This window comes from Lynx canadensis, chromosome A1 (genome assembly GCF_007474595.2).
Source record: "Lynx canadensis isolate LIC74 chromosome A1, mLynCan4.pri.v2, whole genome shotgun sequence".
Lineage (NCBI taxonomy): Eukaryota > Metazoa > Chordata > Mammalia > Carnivora > Felidae > Lynx > Lynx canadensis.
In genome coordinates, this window is record NC_044303.2 from 176,794,791 (window position 1) to 176,813,443 (window position 18,653).

At 36.1% G+C, this 18,653-nt stretch overlaps 1 protein-coding gene across 1 annotated transcript in view; it reads right to left on the reverse strand.

The window, feature by feature from the left end:
- Positions 1 to 1,187: 1,187 nt before the first annotated feature.
- Positions 1,188 to 18,653, reverse strand: part of CREBRF (CREB3 regulatory factor) — a 58,216-nt gene continuing 40,750 nt past the window's right edge. Inside the window, exons 8-9 of the mRNA XM_030327513.1 lie at positions 17,008 to 17,130; positions 1,188 to 6,873 (exon numbers count right to left, since the gene is read on the reverse strand). Of these exons, the coding sequence (XP_030183373.1) occupies positions 6,758 to 6,873; positions 17,008 to 17,130 (239 nt within the window). The 3' untranslated portion in view covers positions 1,188 to 6,757. The remainder of the gene's footprint in view (positions 6,874 to 17,007; positions 17,131 to 18,653) is intronic.

Here is an 18,653-nt window from a genome sequence, read left to right on the forward strand (position 1 = left end):
CAGCAGAGAGCTGGATGCGGGGCTCAAACTCACAACCTGTGAGATCATGACCGGAGCTGAAGTTGGGCACTCAACCAACAGAGTCACTGAGGTGCTCCTAGCCTTTCTAACACCCTCTTCCTATTACAAACCTTTCAGCAGGAATATTAAAGCATTTCCCAACTTATGTCTTTCTTGCTTGCTAAAGAGCTCTCCTGGTTCTGAAATCACTGGGTGAGGAGGGACAACCGAACAACCCATTTAACTAGGTGCTACCCACAAAAGGTTTGGTTTCCTAAGGACTATACTGACTTGGCTCACCCAACTCCTTAAAAGTTCCCAGACCATGACAGAGGCTCCTGGGATGGAGGTCAAGTCCTGAAGCAGAACCAGTCCCTGAGAGGACATGTCCACTTTGCTCTCTGATGGCCCCAATATCCCTTGAATGAAGCAAAAAGAGCTTTTTGCAAGAGTCCTGGGACATCACGAACACAAGCCTGTCAATTCTTCCCTAACATACCCTACTGGATGTGGTACCCGCATCCTTGCAAGTATCTCGGCCAATAACGTACCCAGAACCCTTTTCATTTGTAACAGCTCTTGTCTTGTTCCACGATCCTGTTCACATGCTGCCTCCCCTCAGCAACCTCAGGAGTTCCTGGATGTCTCTCTAATCTCTTTACAGTCCGTACCTGGCACAAGTCTTGGCGGAGCATGGGCTAAACAAATGTTTGTTGGCTGAAGGAACACAGTGCCACGGTGGTGTTCACTCAGGTCCCCTCACTTAAGGCTCTGTGTATATACCCAGCCTATCTCAGAGACGTACTTTGATTAAACATACAAGCACATACAAATGTTTAAGTCAGGAGAGACTTGAAACATTTTATTTCCCTTGCTTGCCTGAAGAATCAAAGACGAAAAATACATGTAAACTAAACTATGTTCCAAACTATGAAGAATGCAAATGTTTTCATCAACAAATAATTTTCCATAATCACTAACTTTCACTAGAGTACTGAAAAAGCCCGAAGCGTCCAAAACGTTAGCTCTTTATGCCCTACACCAAGAGAGGGGCAGCACAATCCACAGTTCACTGCTGTCTTTAGTTTGCAATTTCTTTGCAGACGAGGAGATGGTTAGCCACCTTGGTAAACGACAGAAAAGCAACAGAGAAGGGAAGGGCGAAAACATGAGGCAAACAATTCAAAACCTTTTCATCTTTTTTTTATTTTAAATTACAAAGGATGTTGCATACACTGATGAATCTGTATCTGACTAGAAGTGCTGGGGGGTTGGAAGGTGACAGAAAACAAAGGCAACATTTGAATTGCCTCTTCTTCTGAAAAGAAAAACTGCACAACTATTAACCAACATTTAATAGAATAATTTTTAAACAGCTCATGCGTCAACAAGATAAAATTCTTTCTAGACAAAAGACAAGACTGAATCCAATAAGTTTCATAGCTCCAGTTGGGGGAATGGGGAAACAAAACTACAGAATATTTATGATAGCATTACAAACAGGATCCTACGCCACTACGCAAAAGAGGTTGCCACATTGTATGAACGAATGCTCTGAATTCTTGCCCTTCCGCTCTTCTCTTGTGACTTCTCATGTGCGGTCAGCCCTAGTATCAACTGTTAATCACAAATGCTAAGTTGGAGGACAAATCCTAGGGAAAGAAGGTTAAAAAAAAAAAAAAAAGCAGGCAGCGGAATACAGTGTCATAAAGATGCGGTGGAGAAGGCAGATACAGTACGCACATACACATTTCTGTTATTTGGTTCCGAAAAAAACAAAGGGCGAAGGGCAAGACACAGTAGTCCGTCCCGCTCCCATACACCCAGAATTTAATTACCTACACACCATTGTGTTTACATGGTTATGAAAGAGGCAAACCTAGTTCACCTGAACTTGGCACACTGAGATACCGGACCCTCGTGTTCTTCGCTAGTCACCAAGTCTTCGATTCCAAGATAACTGTTTGGAAGCAGTTTTAAGGTTCTAGTCCCTCACCACTACACCCAAACCTCTCTTTTCTAAAGAAAAATGGCAATTTGGCATCATTCAGTTCCTAGGTGTAATTTCTACAATTTCAGTCAGTTTACTAAGCATGAGGATTATGCTTCAACACATAATCCCACTCGCCTATGGAAGTGTAAAACTGTCAGTAGTACATTTTCATCATCTTTTCCCAACATGCTTATTCCTTAAAACGAAACAACTGTTCCTACAGCGGACATTCATTGTTCCATCCCAATGTGTTTGAAATATTAAAAAAACATGGAGTCATCTTCTCATAATGCCCTTATTAAGATTACAAAGATTACAAAAGAATCCACAAGTATTACGGCACTGTGTGAGACTTATTTGTCATGATCCAAGGGAAGAACAAGACTGCAATTCTGTGCAAAGTTGTGGAAATGGCCTCAGTTCCATGGGAAATGGTATTCCACAATCGACTTCACTAGAAGGATAATTGAAACCTTTTACTTTAACACTGAAAGCATAATTCAATGCATTCTCAAAATTCAAGTTTCAAGATTTGGAGAGATGCTAACATTCTCTTACATAATTAACTAGAAAATACTTGAACAGAATTTTAGGAAGACTATATAAAGAAAGGGAACATAAGCTTTTGTTAATTCCTGCTGAAGGCAACTTGAATTTGTTTCTTAGAAAGTTAACTAAATCTTAGCAGCTAAAATATTTTTAAATGTATGGAATAAAGAAAAGCACATCCATTCTTGACATTTTGGTGAATAAACTAACAGCTTTATTAATGAAGGCAAACATCAGATAATTGTATGAATAGTATATATAAAAAAAGAAATCCAAACTAACAGCATTGTATTTCAAAAGTACTGTACTTCTGTTTCTTTTAAAGAGACTTGTCATCTGTTTTATAAAACAAACAAAACGGGTATTCTTCTCCTAAAAAATTCTGGAAAGATGAAATAGTCAATTTCAAGCTGATGAACTGAACACACCTTTCTTTAAATGCAGACTATTGCTACGGAGCAAATAAAGTCAAGCATCAGAAAGAAGATGTAGGACAAATTCATGAAAGTCAGAAAAAAGGGATGTAGTGAAATTACTGCTAAGTCTTTCCCTCTCATATTTAAAGACCATTCAAAACTGGTCTTCCATACAAATATAAAATAACTGTGAAGAGAGGGAATTTGAAACCATACCCATCTGAAATCCTTCACGATGTTTTTATAATTGCTCTGATTCTCTTACCAAAAAGGTCAAAGTGAAAGATTTAGGAAGTGGAAGGGAATGAAGATGTTCAGTTTCAATGTACAAGTAAGGCACAATATAAAGCCACATCATAATCTGTCATGAAGGATATAGGAAAGGACAAGAATCATACATGGTACAGTAGGACAAGCAATCATATTGACTGAAAAAGTGTGGCACCCAATTCAAAACTCAGACAAGATCTTAACAAGAACAACTGGACAGCATGCTTTCATATGGAGACAAACTCTATAAAGAATCCAGTGTATCTGAAACGAGGAAGAACGTTTTTTGTATTTTTTTTCTTAAATCATAGTAGTACTCGAGTCAAAGTTTATAATTGCTTTTGGAACAATGGGTTTACTTGAGGTGAATTCACAATGCCTTCACTTAAAGTAAGATTCTGGACTTCATTATGAGCTATCTGTATACCATGTATGAACACAGAAAACCTTTAGAGAGCTCTTCTCTAATGATCTTCGCCCAAAAATACATGCCACAATTTTCAAAAACAGAACATGTACAATTGTTGGGGTTTTTACGTTACCCTTATAAGATCTGTTGTGTGATACACTAAACGTATATATTTGAATGACAATAGAGGAAGCAGATTATTACTGGCATTAAAGTACAACCATTTCTAGACGGTTTTAAATGCCACAGAGTCCCCTGGTTAAAATGTAAAGCTGCACAGCTTGCCTATGTCATCTTTATGATAAAGTTAAAACAGCAAGAGGATTTAACTTTCACTCTACATTTTACTGCCAGGTTTTTTTTTATTTAGATCAAGTATCGCTGCAGCATTCTGACCAGCCCAGATTTAGCAGCAAATGGCAGGAATCATATAAAATGCAATTTTTTTTTAACAAAGTGCTTTTCTAAGATATACATACATATATAAATAGGTACAAAATAAAGTGTCAACATTAAAAAGCTCAACTATTTAAAAGCTTTTAAACTATTTAACTTAAGTAGTACATATAAAACACTGAAATGCAAGGATATGGAATCTACTAAACAGATTCAAAGTCTTTTTTTTTTTTTTTCTGAAATGCAAGACCAAAAAATCAAATTCTGGTTTGCAGACAGGAAAAAAGTATCAAAAACCAGAATTCCTAACAGAGCAGCTAGAAAGGGGCAATTTTATAAACCTCATCAGCTGAATCTCTATCATGAAGTGATTTTCACCTGATTGCAAAACTGCCGTATTTTGGAACATGTTTCAATCTACTAAACACACTCTGTCAAAACTTCAGATACTTCCAAGTTATAAGCCTGTGCTCTGCCTTCTCCCACCTGAAGAGGAAAAACTTTAAACAATGAGCTTACGTTCTATTAAACCATTAGATCTGAGATTATCGCCTGTTGAGCATGAATGCACTGACCAGGTACATTTCCACCAAGCACACAGGAAAATCTTGTGTATCACAGTTCAGCTAAGGTGTTAATCCTTTTCTGAGTTTCCTTTTCATGATGTCAAAGAAGCATATAAGGACATAGTTCAGTTGTTACTGTGTGTTTTAGAATCAAGCCTTTATAAGCTATAGCTTCATATGCTACAGCTTACAAATAGCGGTGAGGGTTGGGGGAATAAAGTAGAAGAAAAGGAAACACACTGTAAAAACAAAATATAATTAAGGAATAAATTCTCCAGGGAGTAACGGAGAAACGGTTGGAGAAATAGATACTTTCCCAGCAGCTAGGTCTGAAATTTTTGGTATTTTTTCTGGGCTAGATAGGATTTTTTTTTTTTGTTTTTTTAAGTATAGTTTTTAAGCCACCAGTTTTCAGAGTTCAAAACACAAGATTTGAGAATCAACAGTAAGAGAGACAGAATGGAAAGATCTGTGGGGAAGGTTTATAATGCTGCCTTGACACAAGAAATTTCTCATCAAGAGGTAAAGCTTTAACATAGTTAAAACACTGACTAATGAAGCTGTTTTATGTGAGCAAAAAAGAGCACCTAAAAACTAAATGTGTTAATTATTTCTCAGTTCTAGAAACATAGAAGAAGTCACATGTAAGTTTGAAGAAGCTAGTTTGAAAATACCTGTACAAAAATATAAAAATCTATAAATTGTTTTTGTTTTAAGCTTGTGTTGATCTTTGAAAATATTACATGCACAATAATACATTGATTGGAAAAGTGGCAACTAAAGAATTAGATATTTTTAGCTTTTTTTTCTTTCTTTACATATATATATATAATACAATAAAAATAATCTGTATTTTGGTTGTTTGGTGGAAGTATACTACAATAAGCTAAATAAACTTTAATTTTCAAGGTCAAAAACTATTTTACCAATAGCTTACTAAAATGAAATATATTAAAATTTCCTACAATAAGTGCAGAAATAAAAAGACTTACGGACATCTAAATGGCCACCAACTTATCTACTATGGAAGCGAATGAGAGGAACGGCAAAATAATATCTGTATGTGTGGATGCTCCTTCTGTAGATAATTGGACCCAAACAGAAATAAGATTCACAGTTCAGTAAGATCCCTAACCCTGACCTTTTCATTTTTCTGGGTTTTTTTTCCTTTGTTTTTCATACATTCATACAGTATCATGTAAGCTGTGCAAAACTTTACTTAGACTGGCAGTTTGCCATATCAGTTGCATTTGTCTTTGGTACAAAAAATAAAACAATCGCAATAATGTGCAAGTATTTGTCTTCTTCCGGTCAAGTACCGAAATAGGAGTTTTCTAGAGCCATCTTTTTTTTGTTTGTTTTTTTGTTTTGTTTTTTATACAATACACAGACTCTGTGGCATATATCTACATTTCAACATAGTCCTATATACATTCAAAAAATTTGAAAAAGAGTTGGAACAAAAAAACATTTAAACCCCATAATTTCTCCATCTATATATCTTGTTTCTCCTCAGTAGGGTTTTCATCATACAAAATATTACCAGTTTTATAGTTTCCCCAAAATACAAGGCACAAAGAATATGCTTTTTTTTCTTACTTGCACAGACATTATATATATATCTATATATATATTTATATATACCATATTGAGCTCGGAAAATGAACTTCTAATATGGCACATGGGCATGAGTGCTGGGTTGTGCCATGTACAAGTGAGATTAATGGTTGTGGAAAAATCAGAACAGAAGGAATAATTCTAAAAACAATCTAAACGGACTGTTTAAAAAAATGCTTCCTCAATTTTTTTGTGTGGTTCAGAGCATAAACCTGCCACAGTATTTGGCATTTACTAATATCTTCACTCCTCCGAAACTTGTTTGACTTTAACAGATTTTCGCAATCTGTACCTAAACGTTTACTTAAATGTACACGTTCCAATTCTGATGCCAGTAGCAGTTTTAACCATGGTTTATGCTCTGAAAATGCAATAATCAAGTATTTTGGATCATGCTTCACTTATGCTACTTAGTTCTTAAAACAATGTAACCTAATCAATGTTTACATAATGCTAAACTGACATGCAAAACAGAATGAAAATTTACAATGAATAATGTGACAAACACAGACATTTCTGACCAGTGGTCCAATGAGGCTGATTACACTTTTGATGTTGGTATCCTTAGTCCTACAAGGCCTCCAGTGGGATTGCCTTCTGCCGTCTTCTCTAACACTTGGTTAACAAATTCTGAGGTTTGCCCAGCCACTGGGAGACCTAGGAAAAAGAAATAAGGCACACTTAGGCACAGAATTGGCGATGGCGTAGATGGAAGGTGAGACGTAGGCAGGTCTGAGGGTCAGGGGTGGCCCCCAGCTTGATACCAGTCCTAGATGAGTACTCAGCTGCTTGCTACTATAGAAATTCAATCTCCTCATCAGATTAGAGCCTACAGTTTTAAAATGTGTATTTATTTTGAGACAGATGGGGGGTAGGGGAGGGCAGAGAGAAGGGGGGGACGAAGGGCGGGGTGGGGGGAGAGAGAGATAATCCCAAGTAGGCTCCATGCTCAGCACAGACCCCAACACGGGGCTTGATCCCAAGACCATGAGATCATGACCTGAGCTGAAACCAAGAGTCAGATGCTTAACTGACTGAGCTACCCAGGTGCTCCAGAGCCTATAATTTTTAGATTAGAAAGGTCAAACCAATAATGAAGAATGGTTAATCACCATTTTTAAGTGGGGGAGATGACAGGTAATAGGTTCCAAAAAATAGTCCAAGCCCAAACCCCACACCCACCAACAAGCATTGTTCCCCAGCCCAGCATGTTTGCTCTGTTTTTTCAGTCAGTCTCTTCCAACTTCTCCAGCCTCTGTGCATCCCATGGATGGGTTTCACCCATGTAACTGAAAACTCTGATCTGAGGGATGTTTTCAGTAATTTTTAGAACTACTGGATTAAGTTTATGTTCCCTTTTTTTATTAAAAAAATTTTTTTTAACCTTTATTTTTGAGACAGAGAGAGACAGTGCATGAACGGGGGAGGGTCAGAGAGAGGGAGACACAGAATCTGAAACAGGTTCCAGGCTCTGAGCTGTCAGCACAGAGCCTGATGCGAGGTTCGAACTCATGGACCGCGAAATCATGACCCGAGCCAAATTCGGCCGCTTAACCGACTGAGCCACCCAGGTGCCTCCCCCCGACTTTTCTTCATTTTAAAGAAAGTGAATGAATAAACAAAAGTTGGAAGAGAAGAGGGAAAAAAAGGTAGAAGACAGTGTATGTTGAGTTTTTCATCTCCCTCATCTCCTACAGCTGAAGTCAAAAGATACTTCAAAATCAGTAAGTCAAATAACAGGGGTGCCTGAGTGGCTCAGGCGGGTCATGATGTCGTGGTCTGTGAGTTCGAGCCCCACATCGGGCTCTGTGCTGACAGCTCAGAGCCTGGAACCTGCTTTGGATTCTTTGTCTCCCTTTCTTTCTGCCCCTCCCCTGCTCATTCTCTGTCTCTGTCTCTCTGTCAAAAATAAATAAACATTGGGGAGCCTGGGTGGCGCAGTCGGTTAAGCGTCCGACTTCAGCCAGGTCACGATCTCGCGGTCCGTGAGTTCGAGCCCCACGTCGGGCTCTGGGCTGATGGCTCAGAGCCTGGAACCTGTTTCAGATTCTGTGTCTCCCTCTCTCTCTGCCCCTCCCCCGTTCATGCTCTGTCTCTCTCTGTCCCAAAAATAAATAAACGTTGAAAAAAAAAACTCAAAAAAAAAATAAGTCAAATAACAGAGGTATAAGCACGTTTTAAAAGTAATGAGAAAATAAATGATTAAAACAAGATGGAAACAGAAAAATATCTAGTCACTGCTCCCAGGAAGAAGTCAAAAGATACTGTAAAAAAACCAGACAATTGACACTACCTCAATCATGTGACTAAATCTAACATGACCAATAATGGGACAAACTGATATATGTGCCTCTTGACTGATGGAATGAGAAGGATAATCACCTATGAAGATTCTTGCCAAGAAAATTTAACTGCATGTAATCATGAGGAAACAGACAACTCCAGATGTTGGGACATTTTACAAGAACAGCTACCTAGATTTTTCATAGGAAAAAATAAACACAACACTGGGAGACTGATCTAGATTAAAGGAGAAAAATGATATAAATAAATGTAATGCATGGTACTTAATGGATCAAAACCAAAAAGGCTCTAAGGGACATTATTGAGACAAATGGGGAAGTTTAAATATGGACTCCATATAGATATTGTATCAATGTTGAAGTACTTGGATGTGAAAATGGTATTGTGCCTTATTCTCAGAATGTCCTTGTTCTCAAGAAATACATGCTGAAGTAGTTAGGGATGAAGGGTATGTTTAGAAGTTACCTTCAGATACTTAGGAATGAAAATAAGTAGATATCCAAATAAAGCAAGTGCAGCAAAATATTAACAACTGGTGAATCTAGCTGAATGATAAGCAGATGTTCAGTGTACTATTTCTACTTTTCTTAAATGAAAAGTTAAGGGAAAAAATATATACGTTATAACTAAAAAAGTCAACTCACAAGGTAACAATGCAGAGCTTACAAACTATCAAAGAACACATACTGAAACTATAATAATGGATCATATAGTGAATGATATAAAAAGGCAACAGCCATATGAACAAAGGCTAACAGATTTTTTGATGACAAAACTAAAATCAAACATGTATCAATAAATAAAAAACGAGTTCAACTCACCTATTAAAGAAAAACTCCCAGTCTGACAAATAAAGGACTATATGGTTTATATAAAAATCTAAAAGTGAATTTTATAATATGCTTATCAAAATTAAATTTGAATTTAAATGTTTTTAAAAGAGATGTGTCTAGTATGAAGTGATTCAGAAAGACTGAAAATAAAAGAGTAGGCAAAGGTATACTAAGCAAATATAAACAGTAAGAAAGCTGTATTTATGATTATAATATCAGACAAGACTGAATTCAGAGAAAAAGCTATTAATAAGACAAAAGAAGTATGCTTCATGATGTAAAGATTACAATTCATAATAAAGATCTACTGGTAAGGATTCCCATTCAAGCACTCCAGCATTCAAAAGCAAAACCTCAGAAAATAGAGGAGAAAAAATGAAATACATTAGTGGTGGGTGCTCATTCTCAGTTTTACATAGAGTAAATGGACACCCCTACAAAAATGAAAAGGAAAAAGAGACCTAATTAAGATGACCTAACCAACATATAACGGAGTCTTTTTTTTACTAAGTTTATTTTTTGAGAGAGAGAGCATGAGCAGGGCAGGGGTAGGGGAGCCAAAGCTGGCTCAGTGCTGACAGCAGAGGTGGGGCTCAAATTCACAAGCTGTGAGGTCATGACATGAGCCAAAGTCAGACGTTTAACCAAGCCACCAGGTGCTCTAATATAATGGGAGTCTTAACATAATAAATGTATCTGCTTTTCAAGTGCCCACAGAACATTTAAATAGGTTGTAATAAATGTAACAAATATAAATAAATGTAATCATATGTTAGATAGCTTTAAAAAATCTTAAATCACACACACAAAAAGAATAGTTAATAACAAAACTAGAAAATAATAATATCTACCTTCTGGAAAATTTTAAATCTCTCTCAAGCAATTCTTGGGTCACAGAGTAAATCAAGCATAAAATTTCAAAGTATTCAGAAAACAATGAAATATGACATCAGAATTTGGGATATAGCTAACGCAGCACTCAGAAGAAATTTCAAAGGTTTTTAATTATATAATGAACAAGAAAGAATAAAAAGAAGTGAATTAAGCAACTAACATCTAATCAGAAGAACTGACAAATTCAAGAGCTGGTTGTTTGGGTGGGGCGAGGGGAGGGAAGCAGAACCACCTGTAATTAACCAATTCAAGAAGTGAAGGTGAACACAGTAGACATAAACAAATGAAAATGAAGCACTAGCCACGGATACAGAGGAGTATGAAGATAATTTTAATAAATTTGAGGGCATGGAGGAAGTGGGTAATTTTCTAGGAATATATAAATTATCAAAACTGACTCCAGAAGAGCTTGTAATCTGACATACAAATTATCAGAGAGAACACAGAAAGTTTTCAAAGAGTTAATCACAAAAAAACACACAGGATGAGACAGTTTGAAAGAGTATTCTACCAAATCTTTAAGAAAAAGAAACTCCAACTTATTTAAACTGCTCCAGAGAGGAATTCTGAAAAGACTGTTACAAAGCTGTATAGATTTTTAATCTCCTCAGTTCCCCATATAAAGAGATTAAGCAGAAAAACCATAAACCCATGGAAAACATTAACAAGTGACAAGTTATCTCCACAAACCCCAAAATCCGAAAGGGTTCAAACAAACTATCAAAAGTGACAAGACCTCCATGGTATTAACATTACCAACATTTGTGTAGGATGAGTCAAAAGGGAGTAATTGGACCTGAGAACAAAAGCATAAAATAGGCAACAGGTTATGCATTGGAAGCCACAGGAAACCAACACGAGAACACAGCTGAAGCCGTGAGGGATTTTTGTCCAAATGAATAGTCAGTACAAGGTGAGTGCAAGGAGCCCGCAGTAAGGTGTTGAGGGGCTGGAGCAGTCTAGCCTCTGTGAACTAAAAACTGACCAACCAGGACTCCCTTGCATGAGAAGAGCCAGGATTGGTAAGAATCAAAATTGAGTAAGACAGGAACAACAGATATGAAAGAAAGAGACGGTGCAGATAAAATGGGAGAGGAGCAGAGAACAAGAAATTTCAGAAAGCAAGCTGCCCTGTGCACCTGCCCTGCCACAAGTTCTTCTTGCCCTCACTTGACTGTGGGCTAGTGACATACAAATGTACCAAAAAAATTGCCTCCCACCCTTTGCTTTTGCATATCACCTCAGCATCCAAAAAAGGCACTTGTCCCCAGGTTCCTTTGTTTTTCTCCCACTCCATGTCTCTCTCTCTTCTCTGTCTCTTCCCTACCTGCTTTGTTGAGTCTTCTCCCTTAGTGCTTCCTTCATGTGGCCCCCTTGTGGCATGTGGTGACTTTGTTTCTCTAGGATAAGCTTTCTTCCTGCTCCTCTCCTGTGTCCCCTTCTTGTGGCTAGACTATACACCATCTCATAAATGAATACAAAACATAGTTTTATATTAACAAAAACAGAGAACTCTGTAAAGCCTGAAGTCAGGAAAGCTATTGTGAACCAAACTTTCAAAGTTCAGAAAAACCAAATTCACATACAAATGAATAGAAAAATATCAAGGTCAAAAATCCCATATAAAGTTATTATAAGAAAAAAGAGAATATTCTTACAAACAATGAATATCCTAGCAGATATGACCACAAAACGACCATATATATCCTTTATTATTATCCCAAATGGTCAGAACCTACTATTATTTCAGAACGAACGCAAGGATATTCAAAATGAACTAAAACACATTAGAGAAAATGTTACATGAAGGGACAACATAAATCAGAAATAGAAAAACTCAGAAATAAGGTGACAGAACTCAGAAAAAAACTGGAAGAAAAATTAATTTCTGAAATTAAGAAAAAACCAAAAAATACAAGAGCAGCAAATAAACACAACAATAATGCTTTCAAGAGACATGGAGGTGCAAACAAGAAACAATTTTAAAATAAAAAAAGAAATTAAGCAAAAAACTGATAAAAAACTAAATATACATAGGAAATACCGAAGCTAGGCAAAGAAGGTCCAACCCACAAATAATAATTCCCTGAAAAACAAAAACAAAACAAAGCAAGGAAACAGGTCAAATAGTAATATTTGAAAGAGCACAGTACGCACATGACAATATCAACCTAAAATGACCAACTCCAAGACAAAGTCTAGTGAAATTACTGGGATTTAAAGGAAAAGAAAAGGGTGCCTGGATGGCTCAGCTGGTTTAGCATCTGACTTTGGCTCAGGTCATGATCTCGTGGGTTCGAGAGTTTGAACCCCGTGTGGAGCTCACTGCTGTCAGTGTGGAGCCCACTTTGGATCCTCTGTCCCCTCCTCCACTAGTGGTCTCCCTCTCTCAAAAATAAAATAAACATTAAAAAAAGAAAAAAAAAGAAAAAATCCTGTTGACAACTTGGCAAAAATAGCAAATGACCTATAAGGAGAAAAAAAAAACTAGGCAATTATTAGCTTTTAAACAGAAACATATTATGCCCCCCCCCCAAAAAAAAAACGGAGGAGCATATTTAAATACTCAAGGAAAGGGGCACCTGGTGGCTCAGTTGGTTAAACATCCGACTTAGCCTCAGGTCATGATCTCAGGGTTTGTGAGTTTGAGCCCCACGTGGGGCTCTGTGCTGACAGCTCAGAGCCTGGAGCCTGCTTCAGATTCTGTGTCTCCCTCTCTCTCTCTGCCCCTCCCCTGCTCGTGCTCTCTCTCTCTCTCTCTCTTAAAAATAATACACAAACATTAAAGAAAATTTTTTTAAAGGAAAGAAAATGTGAGTCAAGGAATTTGAAATTGACCTTTATATACACGTTTATCAATATATAAGGCCTTTAAATTAAAAACTAAAAAGGTAAAAAGAATCTTTACTTGTAATATTAAGTTCCTCCCTCTACCCAATAAAAGAACTGAAAATTATTTTAAAGAACATTAAAGACAGAAAGGCACTGAAAGAATACATAAAATATTAAAACAGCATCAATCCATTTGAAGAAAAAGTCAAGTAAATTCACCAGGACTTCCTATTTGCATACTGAATTAATCTACATGAGGTAAAAAGTAACTGGTTGTTTAGGAAAATATTGATAGTTAGAATCCACTCTTCACCTAAGTGTTTTCTACATAAGTATAGTTTTGTTCAAAATAAACTTCTGATCTTTCATACTGTTTTATTTTTTTATTTTTTTAAATGAATGGTAGTTTTTCAATCTCATCTTGTATTTTGGGTAATTGAGGTGATCTTGGGTTTTTTGTGTTTTAAAAAAAAATTTTTTTTAATGTTTATTAGTTTTGAGAGAGAGAAAGAGAGAGAGACCAAGCAGGGGAGGGGTGGAGAGAGAGGGAGACACAGAATCGGAAGCAGGCCCCAGGCTCTGAGCTGTCAGCACAGAGCCCAATGCAGGGCTCGCACTCAAACCACGAGATCATGACCTGAACTGAAGTTAGCCGTTTAACCAACTGAGCCACCCAAGAACCCCTTTACTGTTTATTTTCTGTATAAATATACAGTTCTTAGTTTTGTTTCATTTTGCATTACTCTATTTTGATACATATGTACAACTCTATTTTTGAAAAGGTAATTCTGTAAATATAATAATTACATATTCATTTTACTATTCTGTGAACTTACCTAGTAACTATAAGTCATTTCCCAAAACTTAGCAAAAAGAATTATTAATTACTGATAAGCAGTAATCACTGAAATGTTATACTGTTTGGAATACCTAAATAGAAAAATTAGATCTATCTTGTTAGCCAATTATATCACAAATAATTATCAGGTTAATATGTTGTGAACATGCAACTTAAGCATTTGACTAATTTTAATTGACTTTGTCATGAAAAAAATCTTCAATTTTCTAAAATATGAATGATGGATTTTAGGAATAAGGTGGAAATAAAACTTTTAAGAAAAACGAAAAAAACCTAAATGGTTAAGATGTAATATGGTAACATCAACAGCTAACACTTATGGAATATTGAGAATTTATGTGCTCAGCAGGGTGCTAAGTGTTTTATATGCACTCTTCTCAATTAATCCACACAATTGTCCATATTTTATAGATGAACAAAATTAGGTTGAGGGAAGTGAAGTCACTTTCGTAGGGTCCTCATGTAGTATGTAGTAGGGCCAGGAGTTCAATCTAGAACTGATTTCAAATACTCTGATTTTAACCACTACAATAAACAAACTTCTGTTTTTTGGAAACATGACTTTAATTTTCAGACCACTGGTTTTGCCAGAGCCACAGAGACACCACTAGTGTTTGTTTGGTTTTTTTTGTTTTGTTTTGTTTTGTTTTTGGTTTGTTTGTTTTTTGGTAAAAAGATAGGAAACAAGGCATGCAGATCTTAAAATAAAGAAAATGTTTCCAGAAAAATACTCAAAAGTGCCAAATGTTACAATGAGTGTCAAGAAAAACATTCTCAAGTAGGCCTACTGGATGAAGCGATTAGGGGGCCAATGATAAACTATTCAGGTCAGACTACAGAGATGAGAGTCAGATGATAGGGCTCAATGATGGTATGTGGAGGCAGTGTGAGCACTGCAACTCAAAGAACTTCTACTCCTGGTTCGGCCACTTATTGATTGTGGGACTCATAAGATATTTTAATACCTTGCTGTGTTTTCTAATTCCTATTTGTAAAACTAGAGTAATAATACCTCCTTCACAGAACTGTGAAAGTAAATGACTAAACAACCTTAGCAGACAGGTCCTAGGTCATAGTAAGTACCCAGTAAATGTTAGCTGTTTATCCCTTCCGAACACCCGAGGAAGCCCTCTTTCCTGGCCCTTGATCTCACTTACAAACCTTCTCCTTTGGCCTTCAAGCATAAATGTTGCCAAACTTTATGAAACTATTTTGCTAATATCTATATGCATTGCTAATTTTACCAATGATTTCCAAACTACCTTTCAAATATACTAGAATATTTTACCTTCAGTATGAACACAATGTTGACAAAGAGAAACTAATAATTTCAAAGACCATCAGAAACATGCATTGTGGACACATGCATGGAAGCATTCAATCTGCATTTATTTTTAATCAAAGAAAATGCAATCATTTTGGTAGCTGTGAGAAGTATTTCTGTATAAATAGAAATAAACTGTTCAATGAACAATGAGAATCTATCCCAAAAACCAAGAGCACACTTTACACACTGTATGTTAGCCAATTTGACAATAAATTATATTAAATAAATAAATATCAGACTCTGGGCTGATGGCTCAGAGCCTGGAGCCTGTTTCAGATTCTGTGTCTCCCTCTCTCTCTGCCCCTCCCCCGTTCATGCTCTGTCTCTGTCTCAAAAATAAATAAACGTTAAAAATTTTTTTTTAAATAAATAAATAAGTAAATAAATAAATAAATAAATAGAAATAAACTGTTGCTCACTTCACTCCATGGAAACATCTTGATTTCTTCACAGTGATTGCCACAATTTGTTATTTTTTTCTGTTTATTCTTGGTCTTCCATTTTTAGACTAGTGACCAAGTCTGTTATTCAACCCTATATCCCCCCACACTGGGCCATATAGCAGGCATTGAAAAAACTTTGAATGAATTTATAGTAACTAAAAGTAAGAAAAATTGTCTTAACAGAAATGCAAAAAAAATTCTGAGATATTTACAGTTTTAAGAAAATAGAATGATTTATAGTGTTTATTACTCTAGAATTCAGGTAAGGAACTAAATAATTATTAAAAAGTAAGCTCTAGGGGCACCTGGGTGGCTCAATCGGTTCAACGGTCGGCTCTTGGTTTCATCTCAGGTCACGGTCTCACAGTTTGTGAGTTCGAGCCCCAAGCTGGGGTCCCCACTGACAGTGAAGAGCCTGCTTGGGATTCTCTCTCTTCCTCTCTCTCTCTCTGCCCCCTCCCCTGCTTGCTCTCTCTCTCTCCCTCTCTCTCAAAATAAATAAATAAACTTAAAAAAAAAGTAAGCTCTAATTCTTTTGAGTGACCTGATTCAATACACAATCAGCATCCTGGGGAAAAATGAACTGGAAGAAAATTCTCAGATAGCTGAAGTATGTCACTCTACATAATGACTACATAAGAACCAGTTTTTAAAAGACCGTCCTAGAATAAATATTGTTAAAGAACATATGAAACAGCTGAACCAATTTTATGATGCTTCAAGGTTCTCACAGATTGCACTATGCTGCAATGTCCTGGGATGCTACTCCCAAGGTAATCTGCTCCTATGGCCCCTAAGCTCCAGCACCTCTAGAGTTCTCATGTCTGTATTATCTCCCTCTTTCCTCCATCAGGTATTCCTCTACTTGATTTCTGGAGGCCTGCCTCTCTGTTCCTCCCCATGTTATATAATCTGTCCAGGGAAAACCACACAACTAAGTTTATTAGAATCCCGTGAAATGTACTACTGAGTAAATGTACAGATAAGAACCTCCACCAAAGTACAAATTACAGGCTTGACAGCTCAGGGATCTTTCCTTTCCTCACAAAAGGTAAAGTTGCTAGAAGTTCATCTTTCCTAAGTGTTAAAATAGTTCAGTAATGAAGTATAAATAACAAATTGTGGTAACCAGCAATACATGTTTATGAATGCAAAATCTCAAAAGACAAAACAACTCGTAAAGAAAAGTAACTACAATAAAAGCATTTGGGTTTTTCCTTAAAAGAACTTAGTATCTCCTTAAATCATATATCTTACACTACATGTTACTGTTATTAATTTTTCCAATATTTTTCTTACCAAGAGTATCCTTAATGAGCATTTCAAGCTTCTGCCCCATGTTGGGTCCTCTCTCCTCTCTTGGATTCTGTACTCGATTTACAATCTCTTGCTTGATGGAGTTGATTACAAACAATAAATTATCTGTAAGACAGAACAAGACACTTGGAACATGTCACTGACATGGAAGAATTTGCTTTTTATTATGTAGTAACAGTTATTTGGTTAAAAAATGGAAAATGTGTAAGAAAATATTAAGTAGTAATGGTTATAAGCTTTCTTATCCAAAGGGACTAACGTCAAATGATGTGCCATTTTCGATAACACACTGTAGGCATGTATCAATGTCTACTATCCTATAAGCAATTTCCTTACTTGTCTTCATGGCTTTAAGACCTATAATAGTGCCTGTATATCAAATCATAGATGTTAATACATGTTTATTAAATAAATCAAATGAAGTCCTTCAAGTCCTCCAAAGACAAAACTTTAAAAACAAATATCCCCACCTTAAGAAGCTTTAAAAGAAAAAAGAAGGAAGGAAGGAAGGAAGGAAGGAAGGAAGGAAGGAAGGAAGGAAGGAAGGAAAGAAAGAAAGAAAGAAAGAAAGAAAGAAAGAAAGAAAGAAAGAAAGAAAGAAAGAGTTAACCAAAAGTAAATAGGAGAGAAATCATAAAGGGCAGAAATCAATAAAACAACACAAACATACAAGAGAGAAAAGTAACAAAGCCCAAAATGGTTCCTTAAAAAGATCAACAAAATTGATATCCACTCCCACCCCCAACCAACCCCAGCTAAATAGATCAATCACCTATATGATTGATTGGAATGAAAAAGGGGTTCCACCTTTTGGATTGACATGGAATGAAAAAGGGATTGTCACTTAAGAATCTAGAGCCATTGAAAGAATAATAAGAAAATACTATGCCAACAAACTCAACAATTTGGTAAAAAATGGTCACATTTCTTGAAAATGCAACTTAACAAAACTGACACAAGAAGAAATGAAAAATATGAACACCCTATTTGTAGTAAAAGTATTAATTTATCCAAAATTTATTCCCAAAAGAAAACCCAGAGGGTTTTAATGGAAAACTACATCAAATATACAATGAAGAAACAAAATTGTTCTTATCAAACTTTTCAGAAAAGTGGAAGAAAGATCATGGCCTAATTCATTCTATAAAGCCAAAATAGTCCAAATACCAAAACCTGACAAAGATATTACAAAAAAAAATCACAGACCAATGTCTCTCTTGAATATAGACATCAAATTCTTAACAAAATATTAGCAACAGAATCCAACTTAAAGTTTTGGAATAGAATCTTATAGAATATTTGCAATAGACTCTAATATACAAAGGAAACTAAATTATAACCAAGTAGAGTTTATTCTAAGAATGCAAGATTAGTTTAATAATCAAAAATCAATTAATGTAATTCACCATATTAAGAGGTAAATACGTGATATGTTACCAGAATAAAGAAGAACAACATGACTGTTCCAATAGATGCAAAAAAGAGCATATAACAATTATTCAACACCATTCAAGATAAATGAAACTAGGAAAAGAAGACAACTTAGTTAAAGTGATACAGGGTATCATCTTACAAAAAAGCCTACCACCAACATCATACTTTAAGGTGAAAGGTTCCCTTCCCTGAGA